The 23459-nt window shown below is 46.6% G+C and overlaps 1 protein-coding gene across 2 annotated transcripts in view; it reads right to left on the bottom strand.

Moving 5' to 3' along the window:
- Positions 1–463: 463 nt before the first annotated feature.
- The window catches only part of LOC134969575 (carboxylesterase 5A-like), a 66498-nt gene continuing 43502 nt past the window's right edge, over positions 464–23459 (bottom strand). The window contains exons 7-13 of one of the 2 annotated variants that reach the window (XM_063945619.1): positions 18065–18160; positions 8392–8529; positions 8233–8310; positions 6986–7133; positions 6674–6823; positions 1206–1278; positions 464–995 (exon numbers count right to left, since the gene is read on the bottom strand). In XM_063945619.1, the coding sequence (XP_063801689.1) occupies positions 818–995; positions 1206–1278; positions 6674–6823; positions 6986–7133; positions 8233–8310; positions 8392–8529; positions 18065–18160 (861 nt within the window). In that variant the 3' untranslated portion in view covers positions 464–817. The remainder of the gene's footprint in view (positions 996–1205; positions 1279–6673; positions 6824–6985; positions 7134–8232; positions 8311–8391; positions 8530–18064; positions 18161–23459) is intronic. The other variant, XM_063945620.1, reaches the window with a different exon arrangement.

Below are 23459 nucleotides of genomic sequence, written 5' to 3'. Positions count from 1 at the left end.
CATGTCAGCCCTCCACCTTCAAGGATCCATGCTTGTGCAGATCTCTTACAAAGGCCTAAGTAACCTGTTAAGGAGATGCATTAGTGTCATGGGTTGGAGGACATAGAGAAAATGCTCGAGCTGGAAGACTGGTCTCTAGGTAGGGAAGAAGAAGTCAAGCATTTCATGTGTACACAAATCAAATAGATTTTCCATTACCCTGGCACCCACCAGCTAGGGGTATTATCAGGGGCCTAGTGATGAGCGGGATCGGTTTTACTCGGTTCTCAAAACAGCATCTTATTGGCTCACGGATGTCACGTGTTTTGGATAGCCAATAAGATGCCGTTTTGAGAACCGAGAAAAACCGAGTAAAACCGAACCCGCTCCCGGGCCCCACTGCTTGTTTCCAGCCTCCAATCTTCCTACCTTATGAACAGCGGTGGCAACAGCGACACCTACAGGTCATACAAGCGCAACAATAAAATATATACACATTTTTATTCAACATTTAATCATATTTCATCTTTACAAAATGTTAAAATGTCATGAAAAATATTGACTAACTGACTGAATTAGACAATTTTTTCTCTTAATTCTTAAAAATGTTCTCTATTTGTCTATTTTTTTTTAAATTTGCTGTCTGAATCTGAACAACGGTGATTGCCCTGAGCTTTACCAAACCTAACAAATATTTGAATCCATTGGAAATTTTTCCATATCTAAATATATCTGAGGTAGGTAACTTGTCTCCTCCTCCCCCCCAACAGCTGTGCGGTATAGGACTTGCAGAGTTCCACAACAGCAGAAGAGACCACAGGTTGCACGAATCTCCAACCTACAACCCTACGTGGTCTCCTTGTTCCTCCGACATCTTCCGAGGGAAGGTCTCTGTCCAGAATCTGAGCCTGTTTCTCTTTAGCCTCGTAGCTGCTTTCTGCTCTAAGCTGATTGCAAGGTACCCTTCATCTCCGTCATATGCCGGCCACTGTACCAGGTCAGGTCCATTGGGGTTCCTGCAGGTGTTGAGAAAATAAGTGGATGTTGCATTGTAACTACATATACAGTGAGCTGGTATCGCATGACCGATAATGAAACGCAAGATGCGGGTCACACACACTATATTAGACACACTCGGACAAACAGTAACAAAAATTAGAGGACTTTTTGGGATTATTATTTTGTTGTTTTCTAAAGAGACAGAAAACATAAGGCAGGTTCCTTACCCAGATCGTGCAAAGTTAGCCCAGTATTTCATCATTGTTCTGCTTAAAACCTCTTCTTTCTCTGTGAACTCACCTCGGGAGAGAAGCCGGGAGATGAGAATCAGTGTATTTGTGTAATTATTGTTTTATATTGTAATCAGTGATTGTCACAATCCTGACTGTAGGTTTTATATTTGGTGACTTACCCCTGCCATCTGTCCTGGATCCTGTGTCTTTTCACTCACGGAGTTAAACAGCTTGTCAGTTTTCCTACAGTTCTCTGCCTGAGAGGTAATAGTTAATTAGCTCCACCTGTGGTGATCTCCTGTGTGAGGCTGAATTCAGTAATCTGAAGTTCAGGCTTAAGTGTTCTCTCGGCCTGCTAGGCCTCGCTGCACTTCACAGCCTCCTCTAGAGTAGTCACATGACAGTGACTTCACCTGACCCAGAGTTGTCCAATCCTCTACCAGCCTGAGACTCTCTACATCACCTAATCCTGCCCACCAATCATCAGGGACCAGGAAGTATAAATCAGGAGGCTGAGTAGGAATGTGGGCCAGTTCCTTGTGTCACATACAGCCTTGTGTGGGTCTTAAGCTGAGCTCCCTAAAGGTAACCTTTGTACCTAAGTTCCTGTGGAAACTCTGCTCCCTTGTTACCGTTTGGTTTACTTGTGTGTTGCCATTTGATTTCACCATTTCCCTGAGTCTCAATGTAAAGGTACAGCTGCAATGTTTCGTCTTAAAGGCACAGTACTGAATTCCGTGTTCTCCACTGAAAACCACAGCTGTCGTGTTTCAGTTTTACTACTGTTGTAGTTGGGATCTCCAGGGCTCAGTACCTCGTGCCTCAGCATCTCCGTGCTTCCAGCATCTCCGTGCCGCAGCATCTCCGTGCCTCAGCACCTCCGTGCTTCCAGCACCTCAGTATATCCGTGACTCAGCATCTCCGTGCCTCAGCACCTCAGTGCCTCAGCATCTCCGTGCCTCAGCACCTCCGTGCTTCCAGCACCTCCGTGCATCAGTACCTCTGTGCCTCCCTACCTCCGTGCCTCAGTACCTCCGTGCCTCAGTACCTCTGTGCCTCCCTACCTCCGCGCCTCAGTACCTCCGTGCCTCAGTACCTCCGTGCCTCAGTACCTCCGTGCTTCCAGCACCTCCGTGCCACAGCACCTCCGTGCCACAGCACCTCCGTGCCTCAGTACCTCCGTGCCTCAGCATCTCCGTGCTTCCAGCACTTCCGTGCCTCAGCACCCCTACGCACCCCAGTGTCTCTACGCACCCTAGTGCCTCCACGCACCTCAGTGCCTCCACGCACCTCAGTGTCTCCACGTACCTCAGTGTCTCCAAGCACCTCAGTGTCTCCAAGCACCTCAGTGTCTCCAAGCACCTCAGTGTCCCCAAGCACCTCAGTGTCTCCAAGCACCCCGTGCCCTTTAGCACAGTTGAACCTGGTATTCTTCACTGATTCATCAGAGCCTTTCCAGTTCTGTCTTTCAGGAGACCTTCAGCGCCCCCACGTGCTTCCTGTCTGCCGACCTAATCCTGTATGAGGAGAGCCTAGATTCGGCCATCTCTGCCGCGGTTCCTCTTCCCAGTCATCGGAAGAATCCTCGAGTCCACAACATTTCCAAACCAGGTCAGTGGTAGTATTCACATAATCCTCCAGTCGCCCGCACAGACTTCACTACACCGGGTTCACAAAACCTTAGTCATGACAGTAGGAACTGGCCACATGGACCCGGCCGAAAGTGTTTGTCTGACGCATGACCTCCTAAGCAATATTGCAGGACGCTTGGAAGGTCTGGAGTCGACTCAGCATCGATTGGCACAGTGTCTGCAGCGGAATTCGTCCTCCAGAGATTCTCTGACCTTCTGCACTAGGACTTCTGACCAACTGCAGATTTTCTACCAGATGTTACTACAGTTACAAGAACTTTTGCCTAGTATTCTTTCTGTGATGCCTGATCTCTTCAGGAATACTACCAACGTTGTTGATCCTGTTTTGTCCCATCCAGTTAATAGAGTCTCTTCCTCTGCGCAAGGGAAAGTTTTTCATCAGAGCTATCCACGGCCCAAGCTCTCTGAAGCTGAACGTCAGCGGCGTAAGGAGCTACATCTCTGTCTTTACTGTGGAAATTCTGGTCATTTTGTTAAAGACTGCATTCTTCGCAAGCCAGGTAATAGTGACAAATCTCAGTATCATAGTGCTCATGTCTACAAGTCATCCACAGTATCCGATCCTTCTGCTGCTGACGGGGGTATCAAGAATGCTACTCTTCTGAGAGAGACTCAAATTTATGACTGGGGTCCAGTGGTTAAAAGACCTTATCCCAAGTTGGGTGTCCAGAGAAGAATGTTCAAGCCATTTACAGTCACAGAGGAGTCCGTGTCCACAGCCCCAGGAGGGGCGTCTTCAGAGCGTCCAGCCCCAGGAGGGGCATCTTCAGAGCGTCCAGCCCCAGTGAGGGGTTCAGAGCGTCCAGCCCCAGAGAGTTTTCAGAGTGCTGCCCAGCCAGAGAGTTTTCAGAGTGCTGCCCAGCCAGAGAGTCTTCAGAGTGCTGCCCAGCCAGAGAGTCTTCAGAGTGCTGCCCAGCCAGAGAGTCTTCAGAGTGCTGCCCAGCCAGAGAGTCTTCAGAGTGCTGCCCAGCCAGAGAGTCTTCAGAGTGCTGCCCAGCCATAGAGTCTTCAGAGTGCTGCCCAGCCAGAGAGTCTTCAGAGTGCTGCCCAGCCAGAGAGTCTTCAGAGTGCTGCCCAGCCAGAGATTCTACAGAGTGCTGCCCAGCCAGAGATTCTACAGAGTGCTGCCCAGCCCTGTGAAGAGGGGGCTCTTGCCTCAGCCCAGCCCCGTGAAGTGGGGGCTCTTGCCTCAGCCCAGTCCCATGAAGTGGGGGCTCTTGCCTCAGCCCAGCCCCGTGAAGTGGGGGCTCTTGCCTCAGCCCAGCCCCGTGAAGTGGGGGCTCTTGCCTCAGCCCAGCCCCGTGAAGTGGGGGCTCTTGCCTCAGCCCAGCCCCGTGAAGTGGGGGCTCTTGCCTCAGCCCAGCCCCGTGAAGAGGGGGCTCTTGCCTTAGTTCAGCCCCGTGAAGAAAGGGCTCAGTCCATCCCGGTTCCAGCCGGTCCAGCAATACTCCAGGCCCAGCCTGGTCAGTCCGTCCCGGTTCCAGCCGGTCCAGCAATACTCCAGGCCCAGCCTGGTCAGTCCGTCCCGGTTCCAGCCGGTCCAGCTATACTCCAGGCCCAGCCTGGTCAGTCCGTCCCGGTTCCAGCCGGTCCAGCAATACTCCAGGAGCAGCCTGGTCCGTCTCCTTTGGCTCCAGCCAATTCAAGTATCTTCGGATCCAATCCAGTCCTACTCGTCCAGCCAAAGCTTTCTTCAGTTTCATCCTCTAAGCTTTCGTCTGATGGTTTTCCACCTATTTACTTTGATGGAGATTTATTGCAATATGCCGCTCTGGTTGAACAATTTCTCTCTCGGATGGAGTCTGATCCTTTGGGTGCAATAACTCCTTCCAACGTTACTCGATATCTGTTCCTGGCATTCAGAGGAAGAGCTTTGGAGTGGGCCAACATGCTCTTTGAGAGTAATGATCCTGTGTTCCATGACTTACAGACTTTTAGTAACGCTGTAGTTAAAGAATTTAGTCCTAAACCTTTGGAATCTGCATCCACGAAGGTCCTAAATTCTTCTGTATGAATTTCTCAAGTTCCTCTAAGATTCAAGATGGGTGTCCGGAGTCCACCCTTGAAGAGGGGGATACTGTCACAATCCTGACTGTAGGTTTTATATTTGGTGACTTACCCCTGCCATCTGTCCTGGATCCTGTGTCTTTTCACTCACGGAGTTAAACAGCTTGTCAGTTTTCCTACAGTTCTCTGCCTGAGAGGTAATAGTTAATTAGCTCCACCTGTGGTGATCTCCTGTGTGAGGCTGAATTCAGTAATCTGAAGTTCAGGCTTAAGTGTTCTCTCGGCCTGCTAGGCCTCGCTGCACTTCACAGCCTCCTCTAGAGTAGTCACATGACAGTGACTTCACCTGACCCAGAGTTGTCCAATCCTCTACCAGCCTGAGACTCTCTACATCACCTAATCCTGCCCACCAATCATCAGGGACCAGGAAGTATAAATCAGGAGGCTGAGTAGGAATGTGGGCCAGTTCCTTGTGTCACATACAGCCTTGTGTGGGTCTTAAGCTGAGCTCCCTAAAGGTAACCTTTGTACCTAAGTTCCTGTGGAAACTCTGCTCCCTTGTTACCGTTTGGTTTACTTGTGTGTTGCCATTTGATTTCACCATTTCCCTGAGTCTCAATGTAAAGGTACAGCTGCAATGTTTCGTCTTAAAGGCACAGTACTGAATTCCGTGTTCTCCACTGAAAACCACAGCTGTCGTGTTTCAGTTTTACTACTGTTGTAGTTGGGATCTCCAGGGCTCAGTACCTCGTGCCTCAGCATCTCCGTGCCGCAGCATCTCCGTGCCTCAGCACCTCCGTGCTTCCAGCACCTCAGTATATCCGTGACTCAGCATCTCCGTGCCTCAGCACCTCAGCATCTCCGTGCCTCAGTGCCTCAGCACCTCCGTGCTTCCAGCACCTCCGTGCATCAGTGCCTCCGTGCCTCCCTACCTCAGTGCCTCAGCATCTCCGTGCCTCAGTGCCTCAGCACCTCCGTGCTTCCAGCACCTCCGTGCATCAGTACCTCCGTGCCTCCCTACCTCCGTGCCTCAGTACCTCCGTGCATCAGTGCCTCCCTACCTCCGTGCCTCAGTACCTCCGTGCCACAGCACCTCCGTGCCACAGCACCTCCGTGCCTCAGTACCTCCGTGCCTCAGCATCTCCGTGCTTCCAGCACTTCCGTGCCTCAGCACCCCTACGCACCCCAGTGTCTCTACGCACCCCAGTGCCTCCACGCACCTCAGTGCCTCCACGCACCTCAGTGTCTCCACGTACCTCAGTGTCTCCAAGCACCTCAGTGTCTCCAAGCACCTCAGTGTCTCCAAGCACCTCAGTGTCCCCAAGCACCTCAGTGTCTCCAAGCACCCCGTGCCCTTTAGCACAGTTGAACCTGGTATTCTTCACTGATTCATCAGAGCCTTTCCAGTTCTGTCTTTCAGGAGACCTTCAGCGCCCCCACGTGCTTCCTGTCTGCCGACCTAATCCTGTATGAGGAGAGCCTAGATTCGGCCATCTCTGCCGCGGTTCCTCTTCCCAGTCATCGGAAGAATCCTCGAGTCCACAACATTTCCAAACCAGGTCAGTGGTAGTATTCACATAATCCTCCAGTCGCCCGCACAGACTTCACTACACCGGGTTCACAAAACCTTAGTCATGACAGTGATCATAGAAGACAAACTCAGGAAGCCAAAGTCATTAATTTGGGGTGAAAATATTCAATCATCGTCAGTCAGGCCCTGTGTTTGCTATCAGTCCATTCAATGAAATAGATTTCATGACATCACACAAAGCCTAAGCAAGGGTGCAACCTTAAATGACCTACTTTTATATACATGTTGTCCTGTCGAGAATGGAGCGCCACTCACAAAGATCACCTCATCGCTGTGGTCTGCTTTCACAAAGTCCGGCTTTGTATCGTGGAATAACGAGGGGCGGTGTTGGAATTCATAGAAGAACACAGGATGCCCGGCGTCTAGTGGTAATACAAAGGTATAAGGAACAGTACATATAGTATACTGTAATCAAGGATATTTACTTCTCTCCTGCTCCAGATCCAGCGCTCCTAATTCTCATTTATTATATTAATACATGACCTCCTCAGCAAGTTTATGCTGAGTTGTAACTATCCTCGTACCTCTGTGATAATTTGCAGTCTTCAGGGCTGGTATAACAAAAAACGCATCGCCAGTCAAATCCACAAACCGGTCTCTTATTTCATGAGGGTCATTTGTGTTACCAAAGTATTCCTCCATCACCAGCGGCATAAATGTGAAAATAAAATCCTACGAAATTAACAATGAGAACACTCAGAACCAGCTCAGGAACCAATTAGCTGCTAGTATGTAAACCATAAAAGTGACCAGGCCTACTATTAGGTACTGTGTAGGTGGCCTGAGGAGGGGCTTAGGGCTAAGCTTTAGGGGGGAGGGTTTGGCATTGGTAGGGAAGGGGGAGGGTCAAGCTCTGAAGGAGAGGGAGGGGTTAGGCACTAGGGGGACAGTTAGTGGGAAAGATAGGAACTAAGGGGAGGGTTAAAATACAGGAGATAAGGGTTAAGCCAGTGGTTCCCAAACTTTTTTGGATCATGGTGCTCTAGAGTATCAGTATTTTTTTACGGCACCCCTAGGACAAAAGTTTCTTATTGAGAATTTTAGAACACAATAAGTAAATTATGTTTATGTGTCATCCTTAGTTTCTTTAGTGTGGTGTGGGACAATATTTGCTTCTGTTTGTCCTCATATTTTTTAATTGGTAGCCACACGCACTGGTTTTGTATTTTAGTTTGAACGAAAAAAGTTTGAATTGGTCCTGGACCACAAATCCAAGGCACCCCTGCTAGTGTCCTGAGGCACCCCAGGGTGCTAGGCACACAGTTTGGGAACCACTGGGTAAAGCATTAGAGGGGAAGATTAGGCACTAGGGGGGGGTTAGGCTGTCATAAGGGAGAGGGAGGGTAGGGCACTGAGGGAGTTGGAGGGTTAAGCACTAGGGGAAGAGTTAAGCTACAGGACAGTAGGTTAGGGTTAGGCATCAGGGGGAGGGTTATTCTGTGGTAAGGGAGGGGGAGGGAAAGGCACTGGGGGAGGAGGGTTAAGCATTAGGGGGAAATATAGTCACTAGGGGGTGGGTTAGGCTGTGGAAGGGGAGGTCTTGGAGTTAGGATTAATGACAGTCACTGCTATTACCACCGGAAGTCATCATGATGTCACCACCAGACCCAGAAGACAACACTGGAGCTGCCTGCTACGTTGACATTCATGAATGTTGACATGATGACTGTCAACAAAATATACCAGTCCCGCAGCAGATCATGGTGCCACTTACAAGATTTGCATATCCTAACTCCCTCAATAATATTTTTGTGGAAAAGAAAGTTCTTACTATTGGAGCAAGTATGCGCAGGGTTCTCACAGCAGTGTCCATGTCCATCCCGTCAGCTAGTCCGGACAGATTCAAGTTCTGACTTAAAAACAGACAGGATCAGTTCCTTTACATTTCTCCTGCAATAAGACTTGTAGGAAACACATACAGACCTCTTACCCTTAGAATAAGCCAACCAAATTCCTGTTCATTCACCCCAATTATAAAGGGGACAGGGCTGACTCCGTGCCCCGCCAATATCTCTTCCACCGGTTTGGGTAAAACGACGCCATCCACACAGATCGGAAAGATTACATGCTGTGTGAAAATAAATTTACTGAGCAATTATAAATATTCACTATTGTATACATTATACAGTCTGGATAGGGCTTATGTAATAGCTGGAGCCATTCCTGTGTGATGCCATTCCTTTATTTTTCCCAGGTTTCGGGGTTCAGAGTCTCTTCTCTGTCCAGACAGGTGTAAAACAAAAAGGCTGCTGCTTGGCAATATGAAGGGAATTCTGATCCCGGGCGCCTATGAAAAAGTGCTGAATCCTCAATACAATCAGTTATATAATAGCTAACATCAATACCATAAGAGCCACACCTATGATGCTGCTGGTATAATTTTAACAAAGAAGCCTTATGTTCCAATTTTCATTGCAACATCATATTGAGAAGATAGTTGAGAATTTCACTTTACTTATGACATGGGCGTGATAATATTTGTATTTGGGGTTAGGTCAGTGGTTCCCACCCTCAGTTGCCACAAATGACGAGTCTCTTGAAGGGGTACCTCGAGTTGGGGTTCCAGGACCAAATCAAGATATTTATGGATCAAAGTGATAGGCAAAACCAGTGCTAATGGCTGCCAATCATAAAAATGTGGACAAGCAGAAGTACAACCCTGTCCATCACCACATAACTGAATCTAAGGATGCCAAGTATGCTCAATTTACTTAATTTAACATTTTTCAAAAATCATCAATAAGAAATTTTTGGCCTAGGGGTATGGAGAAGTGATTGGTATAAGCAGCAGGAAGCTGAGAAGTGATGGGCATAAGAAGGAGGAATCTGAGAAGTGATGGGTATAAGCTGGAGGAAGCTGGAAAATAATGTGTATAAGAAGGAGGAAGCTGAGATGTGATGGTTATAAGCAGGAGAAAGCTGAGAAGTAATGGGTATAAGCAGGAGGAAGTGGAAAGTTATGGGTTTAAGAAGAAGGAAGCTGAGAAGTGATAGGTATAAGCAGGAAGATGCTGAGAAGTGGTGGGTATAAGCAGGAGGAAGCTGAGGAGTGATGGGTATAAGAAGAATGAAGCTGATAAGTCATGGGTATAAGCAGGACAATGCTGAGAATTAATGGGTATAAGCAGGAGGAAGCTGAGTAATGATGGGTATAAGCAGAAGAAGCTGAGAATTTATGGGTATAAGCAGTAGGAAGCTGAGAAGTGAAGGGTATAAGCAAGAGGAAGCTGAGAAGTGATGGGTATAAGCAGGAGGAAGCGGGAAAGTGATAAGTATAAGCAAGAAGAAGTTGAGAAGTGATGAGTATAAGCAGGATGAAGCTGAGAAGTGATGGGTATAAGCAGGAGAAAGCTGAAAAGTGATGGGTATAAGCAAGAAGAAGCTGAGAAGTGATGGGTATAAGCAGGAGAAAGTTGAAAAGTGATGGGTATAAGCAGGAGAAAATGGAGAAGTCATGGGAATACAGTAAGCAGGAGGAAGCAGAGAAGTGAAAGGTATAAGCAGGAGGAAGCGGAGAAGTGATAGGTATAAGTAGAAGGAAGTAGAGAAGTGATGGGTAAAAGCAGGAGGAAGCGGAGAAATGATGGGTATAAGCTGGAGGTTGCGGGGAAGTGATGGTTATAAGCAGGAGGAAGCTGAGAAGTGATGGGTATAAGCAGGAAGATGCTGAGAAGTGAAGAATATAAGCAAGAGGGAGCTGAGAAGTGATAGGTATGAGCAGGAGGAAGCTGAGAAATGATGGGTATAAGCAGGAGGGAGCTGAGAAGTGATGGGTATAAACAGGAAGATGCTGAGAAGTGATGGGTATAAGCAGGAGGGAGCTGAGAAGTGATAGGTATGAGCAGGAGGAAGCTGAGAAATGATGGGTATAAGCTGGAGGAAGCGGGGAAGTGATGGTTATAAGCAGGAGGATGATGAGCAGTGATGGGTATAAGTAGGATGATGTTGAGAAGTGATGGGTATAAGCAGGAAGATGCTGAGAAGTGATGGGTATAAGCAGGAGGAAGATGAGAAGTGATGAGTATAAGCAGGAGTAAGCGGAGAAGTGATGGGTATAAGCAGGAGGAAGCGGAGAAGTGATGGGTATAAGCAGGAGGAAGCGGAGTAGTAATAAGTATAAGCAGGAGGAAGCGGATAAGTGATGGGTGTAAGCAGCAGGAAGCAGAGAAGTGATGAGTATAAGCAGGAGGAAGCGGAGAAGTGATGGGTATAAGCAGGAGGAAGCGGAGAAGTGATGGGTATAAGCAGGAGGAAGCGGAGAAGTGATGAGAATAAGCAGAAGGAAGGTGAGAAGTGATGGGTATAAGCAGGAGTAAGCGGAGAAGTGATGGGTATAAGGAGGAGGAAGCAGAGAAGTAAGGGGTATAAGCAGGAGGAAGTGGAGAAGTGATGGGCATAGGCAGGAGGAAGCTGAGGAGTGATCGGTATAAGCAGGAGGAAGCGGAGAAGTGATGGGAATAAGCAGGAGTAAGCAGAGAAGTGATGGGAATAAGAAAGAGGAAGCGGAGAAGTGATGGGTATAAGCAGGAGTAAGCGGAGAAGTGATGGTATAAGCAGGAGGAAAGTGAGAAGTGATGGGTATAAGCAGAAGGAAGCAGAGAAGTGATGGGTATAAGCAGGAGGAAGGTGAGAAGTGATGGGTATAAGCAGGAGGAAGCAGAGACGTGATGGGTATAAGCAGGAGGAAGCGGAGAAGTGATGGGTATAAGCAGGAGGAAGCAGAGAAGTGATGGGTATACCTAGGAGGAAGCAGAGAAGTGATGGGTATAAGCAGGAGGAAGGTGAGAAGTGATGGGTATAAGCAGGAGGAAGGTAAGAAGTGATGGGTATACCTAGGAGGAAGCAGAGAAGTGATGGGTATAAGCAGGAGGAAGGTAAGAAGTGATGGGTATAAGCAGGAGGAAGCAGAGAAGTGATGGGTATAAGCAGGAGGAAGGTGAGAAGTGATGGGTATAAGCAGGAGGAAGGTGAGAAGTGATGGGTATAAGCAGGAGGAAGGTAAGAAGTGATGGGTATAAGCAGGAGGAAGCGGAGAAGTGATGGGTTTAAGCAGGAGGAAGCAGAGAAGTGATGGGTATTAGGGATGTGCACTTGAAATTTTTCGGGTTTTGTGTTTTGGTTTTGGGTTCGGTTCCGCGGCCGTGTTTTGGGTTCGACCGCGTTTTGGCAAAACCTCACCGAATTTTTTTTGTCGGATTCGGGTGTGTTTTGGATTCGGGTGTTTTTTTCAAAAAACCCTAAAAAACAGCTTAAATCATAGAATTTGGGGGTCATTTTGATCCCAAAGTATTATTAACCTCAAAAACCATAATTTCCACTCATTTTCAGTCTATTCTGAATACCTCACACCTCACAATATTATTTTTAGTCCTAAAATTTGCACCGAGGTCGCTGGATGACTAAGCTAAGCGACCCTAGTGGCCGACACAAACACCTGGCCCATCTAGGAGTGGCACTGCAGTGTCACGCAGGATGGCCCTTCCAAAAAACACTCCCCAAACAGCACATGACGCAAAGAAGAAAAAAAGAGGCGCAATGAGGTAGCTGTGTGAGTAAGCTAAGCGACCCTAGTGGCCGACACAAACACCTGGCCCATCTAGGAGTGGCACTGCAGTGTCACGCAGGATGGCCCTTCCAAAAAACACTCCCCAAACAGCACATGACGCAAAGAAGAAAAAAAGAGGCGCAATGAGGTAGCTGTGTGAGTAAGATAAGCGACCCTAGTGGCCGACACAAACACCTGGCCCATCTAGGAGTGGCACTGCAGTGTCACGCAGGATGGCCCTTCCAAAAAACACTCCCCAAACAGCACATGACGCAAAGAAGAAAAAAAGAGGCGCAATGAGGTAGCTGTGTGAGTAAGCTAAGCGACCCTAGTGGCCGACACAAACACCTGGCCCATCTAGGAGTGGCACTGCAGTGTCACGCAGGATGGCCCTTCCAAAAAACATGTAATGACTGATGACGGACCTGCTGGACACTGTCAGCTCAGCAGCACCGCAGACTGCTACAGTAAGCTACTATAGTAGTATGTATAAAGAAGAAAGAAAAAAAAAAAACCACGGGTAGGTGGTATACAATTATGGATGGACGAGCGACTGCCGACACAGAGGTAGCTACAGCCGTGGACTACCGTACTGTGTCTGCTGTTAATATAGACTGGATGATAAGGAGATGAAATTAATATATATATATATAATATCACTAGTACTGCAGCCGGACAGGTATATATATTTATTATGTAATGACTGATGACGGACCTGCTGGACACAGTCAGCTCAGCAGCACCGCAGACTGCTACAGTAAGCTACTATAGTAGTATGTATAAAGAAGAAAGAAAAAAAAAAACACGGGTAGGTGGTATACAATATTATATATATATTATATACAATTATATATATATATATATATATATATATATATATTAAACTGGTGGTGACTGGTGGTCAGGTCACTGGTCACACTATCAGCAACTTGCAAGTAGTACTCCTAAGCAGACAATCACAATATATATTATACTGGTGGTCAGTGTGGTCACAATGGCAGTGTGGCACTCTGGCAGCAAAAGTGTGCACTGTACGTTATATGTACTCCTGAGTCCTGCTCTCAGACTCTAACTGCTCCCCACTGTCAGTGTCTCCCCCACAAGTCAGATAATATACAGTCACACTAGTATCTATCACTTCAGCAAGTAACTAGTACTCCTCCTAATGCTCCCCAAAATTACTACTGTGTCTCTCTCTACTGTCTCACTCTCTTCTCTATAAACGGAGAGGACGCCAGCCACGTCCTCTCCCTATGAATCTCAATGCACGTGTGAAAATGGCGGCGACGCGCGGCTCCTTATATAGAATCCGAGTCTCGCGATAGAATCCGAGCCTCGCGAGAATCCGACAGCGGGATGATGACGTTCGGGCGCGCTCGGGTTAACCGAGCAAGGCGGGAAGATCCGAGTCGCTCGGCCCCGTGTAAAAAAACATGAAGTTCGGGCGGGTTCGGATTCCGAGGAACCGAACCCGCTCATCCCTAATGGGTATAAGCAGGAGGAAGGTAAGAAGTGATGGGTATAAGCAGGAGGAAGGTAAGAAGTGATGGGTATAAGCAGGAGGAAGCGGAGAAGTGATGGGTATAAGCAGGAGGAAGGTAAGAAGTGATGGGTATAAGCAGGAGGAAGGTGAGAAGTGATGGGTATAAGCAGGAGGAAGGTGAGAAGTGATGTGTATAAGCAGGAGGAAGGTAAGAAGTGATGGGTATAAGCAGGAGGAAGCGGAGAAGTGATGGGTATAAGCAGGAGGAAGGTAAGAAGTGATGGGTATAAGCAGGAGGAAGCGGAGAAGTGATGGGTATAAGCAGGAGGAAGGTGAGAAGTGATGGGTATAAGCAGGAGGAAGCAGAGAAGTGATGGGTATACCTAGGAGGAAGGTGAGAAGTGATGGGTATAAGCAGTAGGAAGGTAAGAAGTGATGGGTATAAGCAGGAGGAAGGTAAGAAGTGATGGGTATAAGCAGGAGGTAGCGGAGAAGTGATGGGTATAAGCAGGAGGAAGGTGAGAAGTGATGGGTATAAGCAGGAGGAAGGTGAGAAGTGATGGGTATAAGCAGGAAGAAGCAGAGAAGTGATGGGTATACCTAGGAGGAAGCAGAGAAGTGATGGGTATAAGCAAGAGGATGCTGAGTATTGATGGGTATAAACAGGATCAAGCTGAATAGTGATGAGTATAAGCAGGAGGACATTTAGAAGTGATGGGTATATGCAGCTTTACAATCAGGAGCAGCGGATGTAGGGGGTAATTCCAAGTTGATCGCAGCAGGAATTTTGTTAGCAGTTGGGCAAAACCATGGCCCTCATTCCGAGTTGTTCGCTCGCTAGCTGCTTTTAGCAGCATTGCACACGCTAGGCCGCCGCCCTCTGGGAGTGAATCTTAGCATAGCAGAATTGCGAACGAAAGATTAGCAGAATTGCGAATAGAAATTTCTTAGCAGTTTCTGAGTAGCTCGAGACTTACTCCTACACTGCGATCAGTTCAGTCAGTTTCGTTCCTGGTTTGACGTCACAAACACACCCAGCGTTCGCCCAGACACTCCCCCGTTTCTTCAGACACTCCCGCGTTTTTCCCTGAAACGCCTGCGTATTTCCGCACACTCCCAGAAAACGTCCAGTTTCCGCCCAGAAACACCCACTTCCTGTCAATCACACTACGATCACCAGAACGATGAAAAAACTTTGTTACGCCGTGAGTAAAATACCAAACTTTTGTGCTAATTTACTTGGCGCAGGTGCACTGCGAACATTGCGCATGCGCAGTTTGCGACTAATCGCTCCGTAGCGAAAAAAACTAACGAGCGAACAACTCGGAATCACCCCCAATGTGCACTGCAGGGGGGGCAGATATAACATGTGCAGAGAGAGTTAGATTTGGGTGTGGTGTGTTCAATCTGCAATCTAAATTGCAGTGTAAAAATAAAGCAGCCAGTATTTACCCTGCACAGAAACAAAATAACCCACCCAAATCTAACTCTCTCTGCACATGTTATATCTGCTTCCCCTGCAGTGCACATGGTTTTGCACAACTGCTAACAAAATTCCTGCTGCGATCAACTTGGAATTACCCCCGTAAGCCGGAGGTAAGTGGTCCCACCTGATCTTGTAAATGCCAGGCACCAGTCTTTGGGGATTGAGTTTTACATGTGATTCTGGATTTCCAACTTTTAGTGGACTTATTATTAAACCAATCCTGCTTTCAAGCAACTATGGGGGTAATTCAGAGTTGATCGCAGCAGCAAATTTGTTAGCAGTTGGGCAAAACCATGTGCACTGCAGGTGGGGCAGAAATAAAATTTGCAGAGAGTTAGATTTGGGTGGGTTATTTTGTTTCTGTGCAGGGTAAATACTGGCTGCTTTATTTTTACACTGCAATTTAAATTTCACTTTGAACACACCCCACCCAAATCTAACTCTCTCTGCACATGTTATATCTGCCCTCCTGCAGTGCACATGGTTTTGCCCAACTGCTAACAAATTTGCTGCTGCGATCAACTCTGATTGCACCCCCTATGTTGGGGGTACAGTATAAATAAGCTGAATGAATTGTTCAACCAGGTGCCACGTACACTACAAACTTCCAACAGTGGACAACCCCTTGGATGCTGCTAATTCTTTACTGACTGGTCTCCCCTAGCTTTAACTTGTTTCTTTTTTTAATAATTGATCTTTATTAAAACATGCTTTACTTTTTACTCAGATCTCCTTTTTAAGTTTAAGAATACACCATGTGACCCCGAGGACGGATTTGCTTTGAAGATCTGTCTGCATAGTTGGTCTCTCTTAGATCTTCTCCTTCATCTGTGTATGTCCTTCCATCCACCCCAGTCCACTTTCAGTCATAATCTATTTTTTCCATCAAAGCTTAAATCCAAGACAAAATTAGGCTGTACTACAAGTCCCAAGGTATCCAGTCTCTAGGTCGATCACACTTAGGTCGACAATGTCCAGGTCGACCACTATTGGTCGACAGTAACTAGGTGGACAGGGTTTCTAGGTGGACAGGGTCTCTAGGTTAACATGTTCTAGGTCGACATGAGTTTTTCACAATTGTTTTATTTATTTGAACTTTTTTCATACTTTACGATCCACGTGGACTACGATTGGGAATAGTAACCTTGCCAGAAGCATGGCGAGTGAAGCGAGCCATGCGAGGGGACACGATGCACTAATTGGGGTTCCCGGTCACTGTACGGAGAAAACGACACCAAAAATAATAAAAGAAACTCATGTTGACTTTTTGACCTGTCGACCTAGACCATGTTGACCTAGAAACCCTATCGACCTAGTTACTGGTCGACCTAGACACTGTCGACCTAAGTGTGGTCGACCTTCCATACCACACCCAGGTACCAATATGGCGCAGGTCACTTCACTCCATCATGCATGGATATTGGGCGTAATTCAGACCTGATTGCACCTCTGCGAATTTGTGATCGGATCGTCGCCACCCAGCCAGAGTGAAAATCCGCCCCGCGATAGTCTGCGTACGGCATGTGAAAAGCAGTATCGCACGCAGGGGGGGTTTCTGGTTGCACAGAAACCCCCCTGATGGACTGAATTTGCTTTTTAGAGACGGAGACAGCTGTGTCACTTCACTCCATCATGCATGGATATTGGGCGTAATTCAGACCTGATTGCACCTCTGCGAATTTGTGATCGGATCGTCGCCACTGAGTGGGAGCTGCTGCTCATACACAGCATCTCCCACATGTCCTCCTCACCAGAGCCGGATTAAGGCTCCCCCCGCCATCTACCCAGTGGCGGAACAACCAGCAGTGCAGCCGGTGCGCTGCAACGAGGCCCTTGGGGACTAAAGGGCCCGCAGCAGCCACATCCAGCTACCTTCAAGGCATGCAAACTCAGCCACGACCCAGGATACTCTCAAGGCCCATGATCGGGGCCCTGCCCAAGCTCCCGGCCGCCGCCACCTCCGTTTCCACGCACTTCCCAGAAGCTGGATGACTTGCTTGCCTCACAGCACTGCCCCCCAGGCTCAGTGGTTCAATCACCGGGGACCGGAGCGCCAGTTAGCCACAGCCCTTTCTCCGCTGCTGCTCAGCCTGCCCATATGTATTGCAGCATGCGGCTCCTACCCGGTGACTGACTGCACGCTGACTGTTCTCCTGCGGTGACTGCTGACTGCCTGTCTGTGCGGTCCGCTCTTCCAGCATAAGGCATAACGTCAGGGGATCACATATGTAAGTGTTCTTATGTGTTTATATGTGTGTCTGTATGTGTTTATGTGTTTTATGTGTTTGTATGTGCAGCATGTATGTATTTGTGTGTATACTGTATGTAGGTGTGTTTGTATACTGTATGCGTGCATGTGTATATGTTTGTGTTCTATATGTGTGTATACGTATGTGTTCTAAGGGTGTGTATGTATGTGTGTGTGGAACCCACCCTTTCCCACCTTCAAATCCTGCGTTTGCCTCTGACAAACATCTGGAACCCCCCCCCACCCCCCCAGGAAAATCCTGCATTTGCCCCTGAAAAGCTTTCCAAATGCCGGTCAGCTGCAAATCCATTCGCAACTCACTCACCATCTAATAATTTTTCCAGTCTGTGCAGCCTGTACATAGCCCAGGACTGACTCCTTCAATGCAAAAGAAACAGGCTGATTGGGGCCGGAGCTGACGTCACACACCCTCCCTGAAATCGTTTGGGAACGCCTGCATTTTTCCTGACACTCCTAAAAAACGGCCAGTTACCACTCCCAAACATTTGCTTCCTGTCAATCAGACTGGGTTCTCCTAGCGATCAAAGAAGACACTGATTTCTTTCCCAGTTTGGCCACGCGCCTGCGTATTACGATCCATACGCATGTGCAGTTGTTTGATAATCGCCCGCCTTGCGATTTTGCACAGCTGTGATCAGGTCTCAATGAGGTTTATATATTATAGTTAAATAAATAAATAAATATAGAGAATACGCTTTCTGCATTGATGCCACAACCTTTGTCATTCATTATAATGCATCCTGTTTAGTTTTTAGAAGTGTAAACAAAACATTCCCTCTTAATTCTGCACATTCCTCCCAAATGGACAATAAAATGTTACCATGGCCGAAGATATCGCCAGGATCTCCTTTGCGGTTTTCTTCTTTAAACATTCTACCACAGCGTCAGGATGGCAACCAGAGATATTAACCACCGTCTACAATGTGGACAAGCAGATAAGGAAATTTAGGATCCTCTGTGTAAATCAAAACATTTAAAAAAGTAACAGAGGTGTTGATAAGAAATAATAGTGCTCAAAAAATTTTCGCCATATAATGTTCCAAACTGACACTATGTAATTTCTCGGTATTTAATGACTAGCGCCACTGTATTTCCTCAGGTAATGTTATGCTGCACAGTTATTATTGTATTGTATGTCAGCAGATACGGGCCCTCATTCCGAGTCGTTCGCTCGGTAAATTTCTTCGCATCGCAGTGATTTTCCGCTTAGTGCGCATGCGCAATATCCGCACTGCGACTGCGCCAAGTAAATTTGCTATGAAGAAAGTATTTTTACTCACGGCTTTTTCTTCGCTCCGGCGATCGTAGTGTGATTGACAGGAAATGGGTGTTACTGGGCGGAAACACGGCGTTTTATGGGCGTGTGGAAAAAAACGCTACAGTTTCTGGGAAAAACGCGGGAGTGGCTGGAGAAACGGAGGAGTGTCTGGGCGAACGCTGGGTGTGTTTGTGACGTCAAACCAGGAACGACAAGCACTGAACTGATCGCAGATGCCGAGTAAGTCTGAAGCTACTCTGAAACTGCTAAGAAGTTTGTAATCGCAATATTGCGAATACATCGTTCGCAATTTTAAGATGCTAAGATTCACTCCCAGTAGGCGGCGGCTTAGCGTGTGTAACTCTGCTAAAATCGCCTTGCGAGCGAACAACTCGGAATGAGGGCCACTATTACAATTCATAACTGTTACTCTATCAAATATGGTTTGAAACTCAGTTAAAAATATAAATATATGATCAAAACAAAGACCATAAACATGAACTCTAGCTATGACCCGGGCTCCTCTACACATGAACTCTAGCACTGACCTGGGTTCCCATACACATGACCGCTAGCTATGACCCGGGTTCTTCTACACATGAACTCTAACACTGACCTGGGCTCCCATAAACATGAACTCTAGCTATGACTGGGTTCCCATACACCTGAACTCTAGCTATGACCCGGGTTCTTCTACACCTGAACTCTAGCTATGACCCGGGCTCCCATACACATGAAATCTAGCTATGACCTGGACTCCCATACAGTAGCGGATCTTGCCACGGGCAAGCAGGACTTTTGCCCGGGGCGCCGCCTTCCGGAGGGCGCCGGCGCCATCCGGAGGGCGCCGCACCATGGCAAGATCCGCTGCTGCTGTGGTGCCCCCCGCTGCCACTGCCCGATGTCTTGCTGTGAAGGGAAACTAGACGCTACGCGTCTAGTTTCCCTTCGTGGGCTGCCCGCTGTGAAGGGAAACTAGACGCTACGCGTCTAGTTTCCCTTCCTGGAGAGGACCTTAACTGTAATGTGCGGTGCGCGTTGACGTCATCGCGCACCGCACAGCAAAGGTCCTCTCCACGAAGGGAACTAGACGCTTAGCGTCTAGTTTTTCTTCGTGGAGAGGACCTTTGCTGTGCGGTGCGCGAGGACGTCATCGCGCACCGCACATCCTACTACAGTACAGGGGGCGTAACTGACCACGCCCCCTGTATGAAGCCACGCCCCCTAATGCCGCCCGGGGCGCAAGAAGCCCCGGAACCGGCCCTGCTCCCATACACATGAACTCTAGCTAAGACCTGGGCTCCCATACACATGAACTCTAGCTATGACCCGGGCTCCCATACACATGAAGTCTAGCTATGACCCAGGCTCCCATAAACATGAACTCTAGCTCTGACCCAGGAACCCATAAACATGGACTCTAGCTATGACCCAGGCTCCCAGAAACATGAACTCTAGCTCTGACCCAGGAACCGATAAATATGGACTCTATTTCTGACCCAGGCTCCCATAAACATGAACTCTAGCTCTGACCCGGCCTCCCATACACATGCACTCTAGCTATGACCCGGGCTCCCATACACATGGACTCTAGTTATGACCCGGGCTCCCATACACATGAACTGTAGCACTGACCAGGGCTCCCATACACATAAACTCTAGCTATGACCCAGACTCCTCTACACATGAACTCTAGCTAAGACCTGGGCTCCCATACTCATGAACTGTAGCTATGACCTACGCTCCCATATACATGAACTCTAGCTATGACCCGGGATACCTTACACATAAACTCTAGCTATGACCCGGGCTCCTCTACGCATGAACTCTAACACTGACCCCCGCTCCCATAAACATGAACTCTAGCTATGACCCGGGTTCCCATACACATGAACTCTAGCTATGATGAAAACAGCCAGATATTAGCATACATGAGGAAGAACAACTCTTTCAGCAAATCAAAATGGCTGCGGGATTGGGGGACATGCTAGCGATTGGGGATTTTAACTATCCTGATATTAATTGGAGTAACGATTCATGTGTTAAAGCTAGGGGAAGCAGGTTCTTAAATATATTAAACGATCACTACTTGTTTCAAATAGTCGAGGACCCAACTAGGGGTATATAACTATTCTAGATCTAGTATTTACTAATAATGTGGACATCATATCGGATACTAAAGTAGGGGAGACTTTGGGTAACAGTGATCACTATATGATCAGATTCAACATCAGTTTCAGGAGAGCTCACAGGCAGCAGACTTAAGTGACGCAGCGGAGTAGTAATCCTTCATCGGCTGGTGGCGTAATGAGAGTACCAGCTACACAAGCTGTTTTAGAAGTTCAAAACTATTTGGAGATCCCTTATGCTGTGAACAACAGATTGGAGGACAAAGTCACAGTATTTGATGTGCACGATAGAAAATCCACTATCTGGTACGCAGATTACTTATATAAGTGTGGTCGAATCACTAAACTAAGTGTGAAGTTACTGTATCATCAGGCGCTTGTCCCTTCTCTCCTTTTTTCTAGATTTTCTTGCTACTAAACCTAGTGGCACCCTGAAGGACTGAGCAGGTTTACCTGTGGAAATTGTGTGCACTTTGGACAGATCAAAGAATTTCCTACCAAAACGTACTATATTGAATGTGGAGGGAAGTAGCGCACTGACCTTACTTGATATATATATATATATATATATATATATACTTTTTTTCTCTCTCTATTGGAGAAGCTGTGTGCTCTGCACTGCAGGCTCTATCTTTGACTGTTTGGCTCCCTCCTGTGGTGAAAGGCTCCAATTGCACTGGGATTTGTATTTCCAACTACCTGCTTGACCCTGCCTATTTCTCCATACCAAACAGGAGGCCCATAGAATCAAAGATCTCTGCCCTATGTTGATACCTGATTTGCCCGGTGCTCTTTATTGACTCCCCAATGACTCTCCCCTAAACGTCCTACCTCTCCCCTCTTGGCCCTGAGCCGAGCTACTGGAGCAACCCATCTACGTACCTTTGTCATTTATTCTCGCCTTCTACATCCTCACAAGATGCCTAAAGGAGGTAAAAAGTCCCAGGGAGCTGACCCCACACATTCCTCACTAAAAAAAGGCTACCCTGCCAAATCTAGACCTGATAATCCCGACCATTCTCAGAACTCTCCAACTCCGAATCTGAAGTTGACGATCTCGCACCCATTACGCGGCAAGACTTTCTCTCCCTTCTCAAGGAAGTCAGGGATGTTAATGTGGCATACTGGAATGTAACAGCCATTTAATTCTTATCAGTGAGTGGGGGAGTTTATGGCCCCAAAACCAGTTAAACCAGTTCTCACAGACCCTGCGACATGTAGGGGGTTACGACAGGAAGTGTAGGGGGGGTTTTAGAGGACAAGGAAAAAACACAGGCTAGAATGCAGTGTGAGCTGAGGACTGAGATGGAGGGTACAGGCTAAGTGTACCATAGTGATTTTTCTAATTATTGTTACTAATATGAGTGAAACCTTTTAGGGATAGCACCATGAGTATTTCATTTATTTTCCAAAACGTTAATCTATGGTTAATGATATCGTTTATGGACAATTGGATTTCCTAGAATAGGTATCTTGTTGACTCATTGCATTGGTTAATTTAACTAGTCTTGGTTTTTTCCAAATATCAATAAAAGGTTCTTTGATAATGTCAACAAATAATTAGACTACTCAGTAGAGGTACCTTGTAGATTGATAGCATTTGTGGCTGTGATAACTAATTCCGGGCCCTTGCTATTTATAGGGAAATCATATTAAAGAATCATTTTGTTCATTGTTGATTAGATATATTGGATCACTCCATAACTGGGTGTTTGGTTGTTTGTTTATCTACTGGATAGGAGTCTTTTTTCTTTGAATGTGTTGGTATTCTTATGATTGATACCCAATTAATTAATTTTTTAGGTTCTTACGCTTGTGAACCGGTTAGATTCTATATCCTTATGAATCTTCCCCATATTTGAGTATCCGAATGTCAGGTTCAAGCTGATGGTTTATGAGGTATGTGCCGCTCCATTGGGATAATTCCAATTTTTGTTTCATTAAAAAGGAGAGTAACTCCATAATAACAATTGTTACCAAATGTTTTCTGATTAGGCCTGGTCCTTGCTGTACCAATCAAGTTCCATTGAAATTTTGAAAAAAATTGTCCAAACATCCTTGAATGATCATTTATGTGCAGACAATACTTATTAAATTGATGAGGTATGTCTTTTACAATTTGTGCTTTTTGGTTCACTTGTCTCCTTTTTCTCCATTTTATTTATTTATTCTGTTTTTCCTCCCCATGTTGCTATGTCATGTCCTCCACATACCAATATGTCATGTTATATTAGAGTTTAAGATGCTTAATGCTGTACATTATTTTGATTTACTGTTCTACAATTGTAGATATCCCCCCTGATGAAGTCTTGGAACAAGACGAAACGCGTTGGTTTATTTATCTATCTATTGTCTGATGTTACCTCCGAATCTACAATAAGGAGAAGGAGGAAATTGTATTGACATATCTGCATCTTTCCTCATCACTACAAGTTGATTGTTCAAATTGTGCAACAAATTCAAATGTATCAACTCTGTATATTCATGGACATTGGTTTTGAGCTTATGTTTTTATGAATAAATTTTTTTATATATGTTATCGGACGAAATTTATCTGTAAAATGCTGTAAGGGTCCGTTTTAAAGTAGGGCATTGATACGACCCCCTTGGCGCCATTACCTCTATTTGCTTCATATTTTCATACACTTAGTTCCTTCTAACAGGGAACTTAGAGGTTACAGGCAGCCACTTATAATTTTATCGTTTAATTTTAAAATAGCGCAATGGGAGAGTAATGTTTCTGATATATATATATATATATATATATATATATATATATATTTATATACTTTTTTCTTCTCTCTATTGGAGAAGTTGTGTGCTCTGCA

The sequence above is a fragment of the Pseudophryne corroboree genome, chromosome 11 (assembly GCF_028390025.1).
Source record: "Pseudophryne corroboree isolate aPseCor3 chromosome 11, aPseCor3.hap2, whole genome shotgun sequence".
Taxonomy (NCBI): Eukaryota; Metazoa; Chordata; class Amphibia; order Anura; family Myobatrachidae; genus Pseudophryne; species Pseudophryne corroboree.
Note: the sequence above shows the minus strand (reverse complement) of the source record. Positions and strands in the feature narration are given on the sequence as shown.